General features: G+C 52.1%; 6 protein-coding genes across 6 annotated transcripts; 3 read left to right on the top strand and 3 right to left on the bottom strand.

The window, feature by feature from the left end:
- Positions 1-627: 627 nt before the first annotated feature.
- On the top strand, positions 628-1,342 carry JCM6883_006147 (uncharacterized protein; the record flags this gene model as incomplete). Its single annotated transcript, XM_076632688.1, has 2 exons — positions 628-1,212; positions 1,283-1,342. 2 exons carry the CDS (start codon positions 628-630, stop codon positions 1,340-1,342), a joined length of 645 nt encoding a protein of 214 aa, XP_076487315.1.
- Positions 1,343-1,605: 263 nt separating this feature from the next.
- HEM15 (ferrochelatase HEM15) lies at positions 1,606-3,282 on the top strand (the record flags this gene model as incomplete). Its single annotated transcript, XM_076632687.1, has 6 exons — positions 1,606-1,688; positions 1,757-1,764; positions 1,934-1,968; positions 2,091-2,561; positions 2,641-3,009; positions 3,088-3,282. 6 exons carry the CDS (start codon positions 1,606-1,608, stop codon positions 3,280-3,282), a joined length of 1,161 nt encoding a protein of 386 aa, XP_076487314.1.
- Positions 3,283-3,646: 364 nt separating this feature from the next.
- Positions 3,647-4,135, bottom strand: JCM6883_006145 (uncharacterized protein; the record flags this gene model as incomplete). The annotated part of the gene is made up of 2 exons (XM_076632686.1): positions 3,647-3,768; positions 3,862-4,135. 2 exons carry the CDS (start codon positions 4,133-4,135, stop codon positions 3,647-3,649), a joined length of 396 nt encoding a protein of 131 aa, XP_076487313.1.
- A 133-nt stretch (positions 4,136-4,268) lies between these two features.
- Positions 4,269-6,061, top strand: FSF1 (Fsf1p; the record flags this gene model as incomplete). Its single annotated transcript, XM_076632685.1, has 9 exons — positions 4,269-4,335; positions 4,570-4,599; positions 4,683-4,853; positions 4,932-4,955; positions 5,029-5,169; positions 5,246-5,305; positions 5,368-5,550; positions 5,617-5,743; positions 5,818-6,061. 9 exons carry the CDS (start codon positions 4,269-4,271, stop codon positions 6,059-6,061), a joined length of 1,047 nt encoding a protein of 348 aa, XP_076487312.1.
- Positions 6,062-6,363: 302 nt separating this feature from the next.
- JCM6883_006143 (questin oxidase family protein) lies at positions 6,364-9,916 on the bottom strand (the record flags this gene model as incomplete). Its single annotated transcript, XM_076632684.1, has 11 exons — positions 6,364-7,011; positions 7,076-7,430; positions 7,502-7,627; positions 7,698-8,313; positions 8,392-8,615; positions 8,683-8,753; positions 8,820-8,896; positions 8,969-8,996; positions 9,073-9,097; positions 9,167-9,180; positions 9,566-9,916. The coding sequence occupies 11 exons, from the start codon at positions 9,914-9,916 to the stop codon at positions 6,364-6,366; spliced, it is 2,535 nt and encodes an 844-aa protein (XP_076487311.1).
- Positions 9,917-10,095: 179 nt separating this feature from the next.
- Positions 10,096-13,217, bottom strand: PCF11 (Pcf11p; the record flags this gene model as incomplete). Its single annotated transcript, XM_076632683.1, has 7 exons — positions 10,096-10,356; positions 10,430-10,711; positions 10,797-10,992; positions 11,068-11,543; positions 11,618-11,764; positions 11,876-12,220; positions 12,807-13,217. The coding sequence occupies 7 exons, from the start codon at positions 13,215-13,217 to the stop codon at positions 10,096-10,098; spliced, it is 2,118 nt and encodes a 705-aa protein (XP_076487310.1).
- Positions 13,218-13,415: the final 198 nt, after the last annotated feature.

The following is a 13,415-nucleotide window of genomic DNA, read 5'->3' as shown; positions in this document are numbered from 1 at the left end:
GAAGTTGTATTTGGGCCAGATGGCTACTTCACGTCGAATGATATTGTCGAGAGGCGAGTATACGATGCAGCGACTGGCAGCAAGAGGGAGAGAGCAAGAAGGAACAAATAAACGAGAGGAGAGCTTTCAAGTGTCGTTATTTTGCCGAATTCGAGAACAAGACGTCGAAGCTAGCGTTATTCCCTCCGTCCAGTTATGAATGTCCGGATGAGCTGTCGAGTACGAGGCAAGGGTGGACACTGAGCGAGATTGAGAGAGTTTCGCCCCAAGTCGTGACTCCATTCTCGAAACGCAGGTGGAGACCGAATCTCCCTCGAGAGAGACCCTGGGCCCCTTCAGGTCGTGTAGGAGGTGGAGCTTTCCCATAGGCCGAAGCCGCCAGTTCGAGTCGTTGAACGTTGAACATGCGAGCGGAACACGACACACCTGAGAAAGAAGAATCGGAAGCGTGATTTCGGCTGACGAGGTAGTCTCTTCGTACGCGGCACAGTCCAAAGGACGTGTTTCTGGAGGTCGATAGATCTTGACGAGATGAAGGAGATGATTCCGCTGCGATCGTCTTTTCGCTTCCTCAGCCAGCTCTCATTCTGATCTACCTTCGCTCTTCTCACCACTGCAGCTCTTTCGATGGCCGCCGCTCCTCCTCCAGTCCCGGACGAACTCCTCACCCTCGTGCCCCTTTCGATCGACACGACTCCCCTTTCTCCCTCTCCTGTCAACCTCCAAGGCGCACCACCACCTGGCTTCGACCTTGATGACCTCAAATACGTAAACCAACTCGCGCGAATCCTTCTCACGGCTTCGAATCCGAACGTCGTCTTCCCTCCACCTCCTCAAGCCGTTCCAAACGAACGCAGCGTCAAGGTAGCACAGGCGAAAGAAGCTGGGAACCAAGCATTCAAAAACAAGGCGTACTCGGACGCGATCAAACTGTATTCGATGTCGGCAGAGATGGCAGCAGGGAGACCAGTATTCGAGGCAAACGTTTACGCGAGGGACGAGCTTGCACTGGCGTTGTGCAACAGGAGTGCGGCGTACTTGGGAGCTGGTGAACACGTCAACGCCTTGATAGACGCCGAAGCGGTGATACAGCTCAAGAAACCTTGGATTAAAGGTCACTTCAGAAGGGGGAAGGCGTTACAGGCGATGGAGAGGCTCGAAGAAGCGAGGGAAGCTTTCTTGCTCGGATTACAGTTTGATCCTTCAGCAGAAGTGAGTTCTTCGGAAAACTTGGTTCTCTTGAAACTTTCGCAAATACTGATTTCGTATTCGATTTTGACAGGATTTGACGGGCGCGGTGTCGGAAGTGGAGGAGCAGATTCGACAGAGGAAGAAGTTATGACTATAGGGCAGGGACCTGGTCAAGCGAGGGGTTAGCTGGGACTGAGCCTCACGGGTGTCGTCGGATCGCGTTTTCAAAAACCTTTGTTGTCAATTTCTTTTGTCCGCTTTGCCTCTTTCCTTCGATCGAGAGACTTATCTACGCCGCGAGTGCGACTTTGATCTGTACCGGTGTGAGGACTTGACCGAAAAAAGGTTCTTTTGGGCGCCTCCCGATTCGACGATCCGCGAAAGTTTATCCTCTTCGATTCTTTTCTCACGACAATGGCTGCTCACTCTCGATCCGCCAAGATGTTGAAACGCACGACTCGATCTCTAGCAACTGTCGCTCCGAACGCTACAAAGCCGTGAGCTCTTCCCTTCTCTCTCCCTCCCTCGATCGATGACGGTATTAAAATCTGTCGTCTGTTTGCAGTCCTACTGGTGCGCACGCTCTCTTAGCTCGAATCAGATGCTAACAAACACTGGCTGACCTTTTGTGATCCCCCACCTGCTCTGACTCTCTCCCTCGCCTCCCGTTCGAATTCTCGCCTCGATCCCGACTCTCTTGCTGTCTCTTGTCGAATCGGTTACGTCGGTAATGCTCTTTTAGCTATTGTTATGATGAACATGGGAGGACCCAGTACCGTGAGTCATTTTCAGGCCCTGAAATAATGTCCTTCAACACACCTCGTGCCCTTGGTCGACCTACCCTGTAGCCCATTCACCTAGCACGCCAATACTGAATCTCTTCGAGCGAATTGTCATAGGTCCCGGAAACCGGAGACTTCCTTTCCCGACTCTTCCACGACGGAGATTTGATCCCACTTCCTTTCCAATCGACACTCGCTCCTCTGATCGCGAAACGACGGACACCCAAAATCGAGAAACAGTATGCCGACATTGGAGGAGGATCACCGATTCTTAAATGGACTCGCATTCAGGGAGAAGGAATGGTCAAATTGCTGGACGAAATGGCCCCCGAGACGGCTCCTCACAAGGCCTACGTCGCTTTTCGTTACGCAAATCCATTGACAGAGACGTGTCTCGACGAGATGAAGAGGGATGGGGTTACGAGGGCGGTAGCGTTCACTCAGTACCCACAATACAGCTGTTCGACGACTGGAAGTAGTCTGAACGAAATGTGGAAACAAACTCAAAACTTGGTCAAGGAGGGAGAGGAGCAGAATATCGAATGGAGTGTCATCGATCGATGGGGAGTAAACGAAGGATTCGTCGACGTGAGCAGTTCTTTCTATCCGATCTGCACTCTTCCCCTTTGAGCTCACCGTTTCTCGCACGTCCCTGTGTGCTACGCAGGCTGTCGCACGCAATATCGAAGCATCCCTCGCCACATACCCTGCCGAAACCCGAGATCAAGTCGTCCTTTTGTTCTCGGCTCACTCTCTACCGATGTCGGTCGTGAATCGAGGAGACCCCTATCCTTCCGAAGTAGGAGCTTCAGTCTCAGCTATCATGCACCGGCTCGGTAACAAGAACCCTTATCGACTCGTCTGGCAATCTCAAGTCGGACCTTCGGCCTGGCTTGGACCTCAAACTTCGGATGCGATCAAAGGGTACGCCAAGAAACAACACAACGACTTGTTGTTGATTCCGGTAGCATTCACGAGCGATCACATCGAGACTTTGTACGAGTTGGATCTGGAATATCTGGAAGAAGCGAAAGAGGTAAGAATATCACGTTTTCTTCCTTTGTTCTCCAGTCGATCTGTGCTGACATCCACGGTGTTGACCTCTCGCATCTAGTTGGGCATGACTGGAGTCAAACGAGTCGAGTCCCTCAACGATTCGCCGTACTTCATTCGAGCTCTCGCCGATATCGCCTCAAATCATCTCAAATCGGGACAACATGTTTCAGCTCAACTAGGACTTCGATGTCCAGGTTGTACCAACGAAAAGTGTGGTCACCAGAAGGAATGGTTCAAAAGCTTTGCACAGTAGGCAGTAGACGCGCGAGGGAGGGAAAATGATCATTGTCAAAAGGAACTGCAACTACTATTCGCGACGTCTGTTTGTACCTTCGCCTTCGCCCGGGGTCGAGATCCGAGAGGTTGGGTAGATTGTGAGCACCTGCTAATCGATCCGTCCCGTCGCTCTGGTCCGCACAATGGTCTGAGTATTTTCTCTTTGTTCCGTACTGTTACCGCGGGACGTCTCGGGGAGACCTGCCACATCTGCGACTCCTGGAAGCACACAGGATTCAGTGATCATCACAGGAATTCAGGCGAGGAATGTCAAGGACTTACGAGGTTGAATGAGACTTCCTCCCGTAATGCTCTGGACTTGATCACGGCGCTTTCGTGAGCTAAGCCGTCGAATCCTTCCCCTCATCCGTCTCTGGTACCAAGTAGTCACCTCCGTACAGGCCAACCAAGGCCGACGCTCCGATTCCTAGCCACAAGTACAGTCGAGTCTTCCAGTTAAGTACTACAAATCGAAATTCCATTACTCGGACGTCAGCTGCAGCGATTCCGGCAGAAGCGATTCGAATCCGTTGAGCAGTATAGAACCACGACGTACCGAGATACGATTCGAATACGTTGCGTTGTTTGACACTTTTCTGCTTCGCTCGTTCTACCAAGGGAGGTTCCCTCACCGGCAGAGAAGTTCTCTTCGATGCCGACAACGTTGACGTTCCAGGTGTCGGGACATCGGCTGGAGTAGATCTAGCCGTGGGGATCGCCTTTGGCTGAGGTGATTCGAACTTGAGGATGCTGGGCCCCTTTCCTCTGGATTTTGACGCTATCGAGTAAGCTCGACGCGACACCGAGTTCGAGCGCATTCTGGTGAGCATGTTCGGATGCTCAAGGGTGTGGAGAGAGCAAAGCCGTTGAAAGATTCCCTCCGAACTTTGACTCTCATCTCCGTTTTCGACGTTCTCGTTCTCACCTAGACCAGACTCGACTGGACCTCGCTAGAAAGTTTCGATGTCGGCTCAAGTTATCAATGCGCACCAGGGTGGATCAGAACAGGGTGTGCCTCCAGTCGACATCTGTAAGCTCCCAGATTCTCTTCTTTCCTCTCTTGCGGACCCTGCCGTCTCGCAGGGAGTCTCGTCAAGAGCTTCATAGGTGCACTCTCGAGGTATTCGACAGAAGAAGAACCTCAGCTCGATTCAATTCTTTTCGCAGGATCGGCTTCGCTGGCTCAGACACTGCAGCTTGGAACACAGACATACCCTCAGGTGTAGCCCACTAACACTCCCCTCTCTCTGTGACGATGATCTAGCCCGACCTCGATATGATACGAAAACGTATAGTCCGTTCTCCCCGTTTTTCTGTCGCTTTCGACTTGATTCCGTTTTGCTGACCGCATTCGTGCCCTATTCTCCTCGTATTCAGCTGGACGGCTCAGACACTTTGCCGAAATCACGTCGCCCTTGACTTTATTTGCGAGTTCGAATGATCTCAAGAATGCCCAAAAATTATTGAAAGAATACCAAGATGGAGTTGGACGAGGAAGGGAAGCTTGGGGGCACGAAGAAAACGCAGGAATCTGGAAGGCCAAACAACGTAAGCCTGGTTCAGCTTCGAAACCTTGCTGTCGATGAACAAGGAGGCTGACAAAAAACCCTCTGTCGCTGTTTCCAGTTGTCGATTCCTCTCTCCATCCCGGTTAGCCTTCCAATCTCATACTACAGTACCTCGATCCTTTCCGAGTCGCTCATGACGTTCGATCTCGATACAGACACTGGAGAGGCAGTTCCCTTACCCTTTCGACTTTCTGCTTTCGTCCCGACCAACTTGCTAATCGTGGGAGGAATGCTCATGCCGAATCCCACTCTCAAGAGCGTCATCTTCTGGCAGTGGGCTAATCAAAGCTTGAACGGTGAGTACTCCCTCCAGAAAGAGGCGTCTATCCTATCGAACATTCTGTAACTCACGATGTTTCCGAATCCCTCTAGTTTGCGTCAACTACGCCAACGCCAACAAGAGCATTCAGATGAGTAATGGAGAAATCGCTTGTGAGTCTATCCTGCTCGTGCGAATAGCGTCGACCGTATTGACCGATACATTCACCACTCAGCTGCATACGTCGCCGCGACGGTCGCATCTTGCTCGATCGCTGTCGGTCTCTCACAACTCGTTCCTCGATTGAGAGTGTCCCCCTCGGCACGAGCGCTCTTAGGGAAATTGGTGCCCTTTGCGGCAGTAGCAAGCGCTGGTTGCGTCAACATCGGGTTGATGCGATGGAAGGAGATGAGAGACGGTGCGTTCGCTCTCTAGCGAATGTTCAGCGCGACTTACTGATGAACTCGTCAACTATCCACCACAGGTATTTCGGTTTACGCCCCTTCAGACTCAACTACCGGGCGACCTTCCAACCAAGAGCTCGGCAAATCGAGCATTGCAGGAACTGTGGCAGTCGGACAAACCGCTGCTTCTCGAGTTCTCACTAACATGTGCGTGGTTCCTCGCTCCTGCTTTCACGACGATCGAGAAGATTGACAATTCGAACCTCCCGTCCCTTACTTAGCCCTACCCTCATTCTCCCTCCCCTCATCATCACTGTACTCGAACGACGAGGCGCCTTCGCTCGACCCAACGGTCAGCGGTTATCAACCGTCACGAATCTCGGTCTCATCGGATTGTCCCTTCTCGTCTTTTTGCCTCCCGCGATCGCCGCGTTCCCCTCGAGGGCGAGTATCGATCCCAAGAAATTGGAGAAGCGGTTCCACGAGGTACCTTACGAGACGGTTGAATTCTCGAAAGGTTTGTAGAACGCTGTTCTCGAGGGCTTAGGGGAATGACGAGGACGGATGAACTTATCGACTCGTTTATTCATATTCATGGGCTATCATTGCATTGGGAAGTACAATTGCAGCATTTCTCGACGATTGGCGCGAGGTGTGGCGAGAGCAGCAAGAGAGACGGCCTTCCGACCATGAAGAACGGAAACACGATCCTGGAGAAACCAAAGGGGTGCATGACAAAGAGAGAGACGACGAGAGTTAGAAAGTGGGAGTATGCTACGGAAATATGCAAACAGAGAAACACAAAGGAATGGGGAAGTACAATCGAATCAAGCCATCAACTCTCGCTCTTCCTCCTCCCTCCTACGTTGCGCTTCTTCCTCTTCCAACTCTTCGGGTGACAGTTCTTCTCCAACTTTCCTCCATCCGACTCGTTCCGGTTCTTGCGACCTGCGATTGTACTCGGCGCTCGATCTGGGACTCGCTTTGCCTCCGACTGAACTTGCGAAACCGTTGACGTGAGCTAGGCGAGGCGAGAGGAGGGCAGAATCTCCAGGCCCGCTGAAATGTCCTGCTTCAACATCCCTGGGCGACATGATCGAACCACTCTGACTTTTTGAGGAAGAACTCGTTGGTCGTCCACCTCCGACTCCTGAACCGCCAAAGCTCGACAAACTCGATCTGCTCGAACTCGCGCTATTCTCCCTCATCTTTCCCTTGAGAGACCCCGGCATTCGAGCTCCTGGCAGTAACTCGTCGTCGGCCCAGGTTTCGTTGTAACCGAGCGCACTCCGATCCCAAGTTCCGACGATTCCTTTGTCGCCTTCGTGAGCCCAACCGATCGAGGATAGAGTAAGTCCGGCCGCGCGAATGAAGATAGATCCGTCCATTGTTTGCGAGCCAGGCAACGACGAAGTGAAGTAACCGGGAGGAGATGTGTCAAAATGTGAAGCGGCGAAGTACAACGAGCGTACGGTCTACAAGCAGAGGAATGAAAATCAGCGGCGAGAATGGTCAGCGGAAGAGGCACGCGACATTTACCTTCGTGACATGCTCGTCGTCGTGATCAACCGCACTCTGCAAGACTTTCATCCAAGGGTTCGTTCCAATCCTGAGCTCTTCGTTGTCCAACCCGACCGTTTCCATGACTGGCAGAGGCAGGTTTGATGTGCCGGCTTTCGGAGTCGGTGGTTCATCGAGGTCTTCGTTCGAGTGAAGAGGAGAGAGCGGTTCCTTCTCTTGCGAGTTCTTGTCTCCGGTAGAAGAAGCTCGAGTATCGCGGCGAATTTCATCGACAGAGCGGGCGACGGCACTCTGACTAGTAGGATGAGGTTCGTTCGGGGGCTGAGGTTGAGCCGGTGCAGCCATGAGGGTTTCTTCGATGTAGAGATCGGGACTGTGCGATACGGCGATAGAGGTCAGTTACCGGTTGAAAAGCTAGCTCGCAACCTCATCGAAGTAACGTACCGGCCTCGAGAAACCCAATAGGCGACCATGACTCGGAAATGAGACGTGAGCAAGTAGGGTCGGAGATGAGGAGAAATGGCTTCGAGGAGGGGCGGTAGGAAGAGAGCGGAAGTGACACCGTGCATACTGACGAACCCGATCAGAACTTGGTCAGCTAAACGGTCCGAGAGCTCGGAGCAGAACGAGTTTTACTCACGTAAAAAAATCCAGTTTGACATTTTTGTAACCGGGTCTCGTCGCTGCAGCATAGATCACCGTTGACATCCAGAAGAGTTCTTCCGTCTTCTCTACGACCTCTTCCCAACTCGGTACTCCCACTGCTCCCCATCCTTTTGCACTCTTTCCCTTGTTACTCTTTCGACCTTCGTTTACTTCGGTTTCCTCGTCGTCCCACTCCTGACTTCGTTCGGTGCTGAATTTCCACTCGCCACACAATTGAGCGATTCTCGAACCGCGATTGCGCAAGACTGCGTCGAGCTTTGACATGTCGGAAAGTTGATTTGCGTTTCCGGCGGCGAGCGAATCGTCCGAAAGTATCCGAGCCAAGATTGTGAATCCGCTCAACCCTTCTCTCGGGTATCTTCTATCGTCGCTACTGCGAGGAAGGGAAGCGGCGGTAGCGGCAAAGTTGTCGGTCGAGGCGGCGATAGGTTGATTTCCGAAATAGTTTGTTGTCGACGAGGAGAGACGGAGGGAAGAGAATGCTGAAGAAAAGGCTGATTGAATCTGTGAGGGTTTCGGAGGTGCAGGAGGCCAGTTCGAAGGGAAGAGAGCCGAAACTGCGGGTTTGTGAACTGCACACTGAGCGAGACCTGTGAAGCGAGATTGACTCTCCAAGGGTAAGTTGATTTGAACAAGGAATGGCCGTGACTCAGAGACCTAGAGCTAACCTTCCGCCACAATGCTATCTAGCTCAAACTCGACCCCGTGGCCGATATGAATGAGAGGATGAATCGCCCCCGAAACAGCTCGAACGAGCATTTGACCCTCCCCTCCGAGTAGGTACTGTTCGATGACGGGTACGACACTCGAAGGTCTTCCGTAGTAAGGACTAGTCGGCGGAGGCGGAGTCGAGATGAGCCGATGGAAGAAAGCGAGATAATTTGGGTAAAAACTGCGTGAAAACCAAGCCAATGAGCTTCAAGCGTAAGGGTAAACGGAAATCGAGGAAGAGCGCTCACCGTTCATCACCCAGGTATTCTGTCCAATTGTGTTCAGTCACGTCGATTGGAGCGAGAGGGGGCATTGGTTTCTGAATGAACGAAACGCGATCGTAAGCTTTGATATCGCTAGCGTAAAGACAGAGGGACATGCTCACGCTTGCTGTTTCCTTGTGCAGGGTAAGTATCTCTTCGAGTAGTGAAGGAGAACCACCGAGAGAATAGGCGGCGAGTACTAAGAAACACGGAATTGCAGATGGGATTAGTTCAGTTACTCGAGCTCCTGAGCTCAAAAGAGACGACTTACGATGATGAGCGCAGTGATTGTGAAATCCCTGAATGGGAGAGTGGGTTAACGTCAATTGTCGATGACTCGTCAGAAACTGACGGGAGGGAAAGGTTGATCCGTACCTTGTCGTTGAAAAAAGTGTGCGAGCTGAGGAGAAGGAATCGAATCAGCTTTTCGAGCTGATGAGCAACTGATTCTTTTCTGCAGACAACTTACTTGATGTGGTTATCCTGTACGGAATGAGAAGAGGAAGGGCAGCGGAGGGGAGAAACGAGGGACGCAAGTTAGTACAGGGTTTCTTTCCACATCTATGAGCTACTACTTCTCCCCGAGCAGGGCCCGAGTTGTTCTCTGATGTACGACGTGAGAGCACAAGGGGTTGTATCCACGGAGTGAGGCGTCTACTCCGATCCGCGCTCGTCCCCGCAGCTCGTAGTCCCTTGAAGTCTTCGCTGTCCGCACATCGAATTACCACTCTGTGTTCTGACTCCGATGGATGGGCTCGAGCCGTGTAATTCCGCCTCTTCCTAGAACCCCCACTCTTGCTCCAGAGTGACGCGCGAAATCTCCTCGAATTCGCTCCTGAAGGCCCGAGGCGAGACTGTATCGACTTACCTCTAGACATTTCCTGACTGCTTCTTTCGATTCCCACGAGTGACCTGCTAGACCTTTCAGAGAGCCTTGAGAAGGGTGTGACATTCCGCCAAAGAGAGTTTGAGGATCCAACATCTGCTGCTTCCTCGCGAACGACTGAGCTCCACTCTCGCCAGCGTCTGTCCGTGGGTAGGAGAACGAAGGCGAACGTGATCCGACAGGCGAATGAGACGGAGTCGTCGAAGTCGAAGGCGGAAGTGGAGGATACGAATGAGGAGAACTCGTCGATGTTGAGGAAGATTGCGAAGCCGAGTGGATAGTCGGTAACAATGACGATCCAACCGGGTTGCGGCGCGTCGGGAACGGCGCCATTGAGACGTGATGCGTGAAAGGGAGAGATCAAGAACATCGAGTTCCGAATCCGTCGCTTCGAATGGTCGGCTTATTTTTCACACAAACACACACTTGTGTACGTTCTCTCTCGAGTTCTCTCTCGACTTCTCGGTGGAGCTAACAATTAGACTCGAGCATTGCAACATCGAGAGAAAAAATCATGATTCTTCAGAAGGTTCAGTTTTCACTCTCTTCAGTTCTCGTTCTCCTCCGTCTCCTTCGACTCTCTTCGACTCGAGAGAAGCAGGAGGTTCTTTCTTGATCTCGGCTGTCTTCGCTTCGCTTTCCTCTTCAGCTTTTCGTTTGAGCGTTGGGGTTCCTTCTCGACTCGCGAGAGCTGAATTAGTTCTTGCCAGCGCAGAAGCAGCAGCTGTCGCTCGTGCTAATGTCGCTTCGGCGTGGCAAGTCGCATGATAGAGCTGTACGGTTTGATAAGAAAGTATCAGAATCCGAGCGGGAAAGGTGAGAGAGGCCTTGAGAGAAAAGACTCACAATTCCATCGACGTTGACAGCGTTCCACCAAACCCATTCCTCCTCTTCATCCGACCATTCGCTTTTGAACTTGTCTTGACAGATCGGACACGGTTTATCCCCGAGTCCTCCTGCTGGGGGTACCGAAACTTTCTTCTTGAGCAAAGCGGCTCTATCGATCACGTTCGTTCCTCCCTTGGAAGTTCCGTTCCCGTCTTTGACCGGAGAGCCCGACGAGCCAGATGGGTCTGACGGGTTCGAGAAGGAAATGAGAGAAGAATCGTTGTCTGAAGTGTACCAATCCTGGATTCGCGAAATACGCGACTCAGAGTCAGTTCGATGATCCAAGCGAACAGAACATCTCGAAAGCGGAAAACCTGAAGCTTACTTCTTCCTTCGTGAACCAACTCCTCCCTTGAGCCCGAGCTGCACCCTCGCGAATCCTTCGCTTGTAAGTGTAATGCCAATCCAAATGTTGATCCATCTTCGCCTTGCCTTGCTTCGATTCGAAGAGTCGTAACCCGCACTGTTGGCATTGCAAAGGAAGCGATACGTAGAGAAGTGCAGCGACGTTTGGCCGCGAGCTGATTTGCCAGCAAAACAAGCGATTTAGCCTCGAAATTAGATCGGACGAGATCGAAAGGGAGAGATGATCTTACTGTGCAAGATCAGAGTTGTTGAGTTCGATGTTGAGGCGTTGAATCTCATCTTGCCAGATCCTGACGGTTTCGTCTTCTTGATCGAAATCGTTTTGCGACGTAGGAGGTTTAGTCTCGGGGACCGGAGTTCCTTCAGCTTTGGGAGCCGCAGGTAAGATGGGCGTGGTAGTTCCGGAAGTCGACGATCCGTTTCCGAAGAGATTCGCCAGAGCTCCGGTAGCCGACAACTGCGAGAGTAAGCTGAGATCAACTCCTCCGACGGAAGAAGCTTGAGGCTGAGGAGGTGAAAGTACTGTCGAGAGAGATGGGATGGCGGGAGGAGCTGGAGATAAGACGGGTGGAGGGGGCGCGACAGCGGTCGGACGGATCGGAGGCGGGGAAGAAGAAACCGGTCGAGGATTGAGAGCGGCAAGTTGCGTTCGAATTTGATTGACTTGGTCAGTCGTCAGTTGCGTGTTGAGAATGAGTGATTCAAGCTGTAGGAAACAAAGTACGAGTTAAGGAGGTCGCTCCGAACGAGAGGAATGCGAGATGGAAACCAAAGACGTACCTTCTTCAGGGCGACTACCTGACCCTGGTTGATCTGATCTTCGGGATTGGTAGCGACTTGATCTAGTCGACTTGCGAGCAGTCGTCTTACATCGAATAGAACGCCAGATCGTTCTCCTGACGTCGCGGCGTGAGGGAGTTGTTGAACCTGTTGCGATCAGCCACCCGCAGACAGATTCAGTATCGTATGCCTGGATCGCTAGTGGGGCAAAAGAGACCGCGAGAGACGGGAGCGTGATTTTCGGAAGGACGAGCTTACACCGGCGTTGTAACTTTCAGCAGAATCTCTTCCTCTACCCATCGGTCCCATTCCTCCCCCTCTTCCGGTCGCGCCAAAGAGCGCAGTCTCGATCCCTTTCTGCACTCTGCCGCCAGTTTTTCCTTCGTCGTGAGTTCGGAACAGTTCCCCTCCGTCAGAACCGCCCGTTTTCCAAGTTCCGAGAAGTTCCTCGAGTTTGACTTTCGTCGTCGAGTCGACAGCGTGGTACGCCGAGAGGAAGACGCGTTCGAGGAATCGAGCAAAGAGGGCGAGGTAAGGTGGGCCAATGTTCTTGCTGATCGAGTCGAGGAGGTAAAATGCGGGAAGAATATGTTGGGGCGAGACCTGTTCTCCGGAGGATCCGATTTCGAGGGAAAGATGTGTGTCGCAAGGGAGAGGATGGGAGGGTGAAGAAGGGAGGGAAGGACGGGAGGGAAAACAAGACGGAAAGGGGAGAAAAGAAGAAGAAAAGGGTATCGTCAGCGAAAATAGCCCTGAGAAACAGAAAGATCGAATCTGCTACGTCTCCAACTCTCGGACACACTTGCAAAGTCTGCCCTCGAGCTCTCTCACTCCCAATCGCCGTCGATTCTAAAAGGCAAAAACTGCAGAGAATGTTCGAGATGCTGTTGTCGAATTTCTCGCAATCAGGGCGGCGGGCTCGATTGCGAGGTAATCGAAAAGCGTGGGAACATGAGCAACAAAGCGTAGAGTCCAGCGAACAGACGGACTGGTAGAAAAGGGGAGACAGAGAGAAAACTGAGGAAGGAAATTCTTTATTTTTGTTTTCAAGTCCTTGCCTTCCAAACTTGATCCCTCCGCCTCTTCTCTCACTTGATTCCCGGTTCTCGCGATATGATCTCGACCAACTTTGTACATTGTAACGATAGAACTGAGGAAGGGAGACGAGAGAGAGAAAATGAGTACTCACTTGGCGAAAGTGTTCTTCGAAACATTGAGTGACGATTCCACTCATTCGAATCACGTGTTCGTGCGCGAACAAGGTCAAATTCGTAATGACGGGTTTCGAATTGAACGTGAGACCTTGCAGTTGTTGTCCAAAGTATCTACGAAACGTGTTGGGGTCGACTCCGACGTCGGGAGGAGGGCGTAATTCTCCCTCCCTCAATTGCGGCTGTGGAGGCTGAGGCGGTGGTGGGGCTGCATAACCGTGATATGCTCCATAATCGTATCCATCGTAACGCTGTCCCGAAGTCGAGTAGTGACTGGATGGAGGAGGGGGAGGTGCGTAATTGTAATTGTAATAAGGATTCGGAGGCGGTTGTTGTTGTTGGTATCCGTTCGCTCCACCGTGATAAGGAGGGTACCCTGGATAAGACATCGAGGAACGAGAGTGCGCGCGTGAGGGTGGGAAGGAGTGGAGAAGGAGGAAACTTGGGTTTTTGGAGAGAGAGGTGAAAAACCACTCCCTTCCTTCTGTTCCTCCGGCTCTTCCCATCTTCAAGACCCCGCCAGACAGTAAGCTCACGACTCTGACAACTACAACCCACGAAACAAGCGACTCTACCCCTCCGCCAAA

This window comes from Sporobolomyces salmoneus (assembly GCF_050403485.1).
Source record: "Sporobolomyces salmoneus JCM6883 DNA, S_salmoneus_JCM6883_v1_ctg29, whole genome shotgun sequence".
Taxonomy (NCBI): Eukaryota; Fungi; Basidiomycota; class Microbotryomycetes; order Sporidiobolales; family Sporidiobolaceae; genus Sporobolomyces; species Sporobolomyces salmoneus.
The sequence above is the reverse complement of the archived record's forward strand: the minus strand, read 5'-3'. Positions and strand labels throughout refer to the sequence as shown.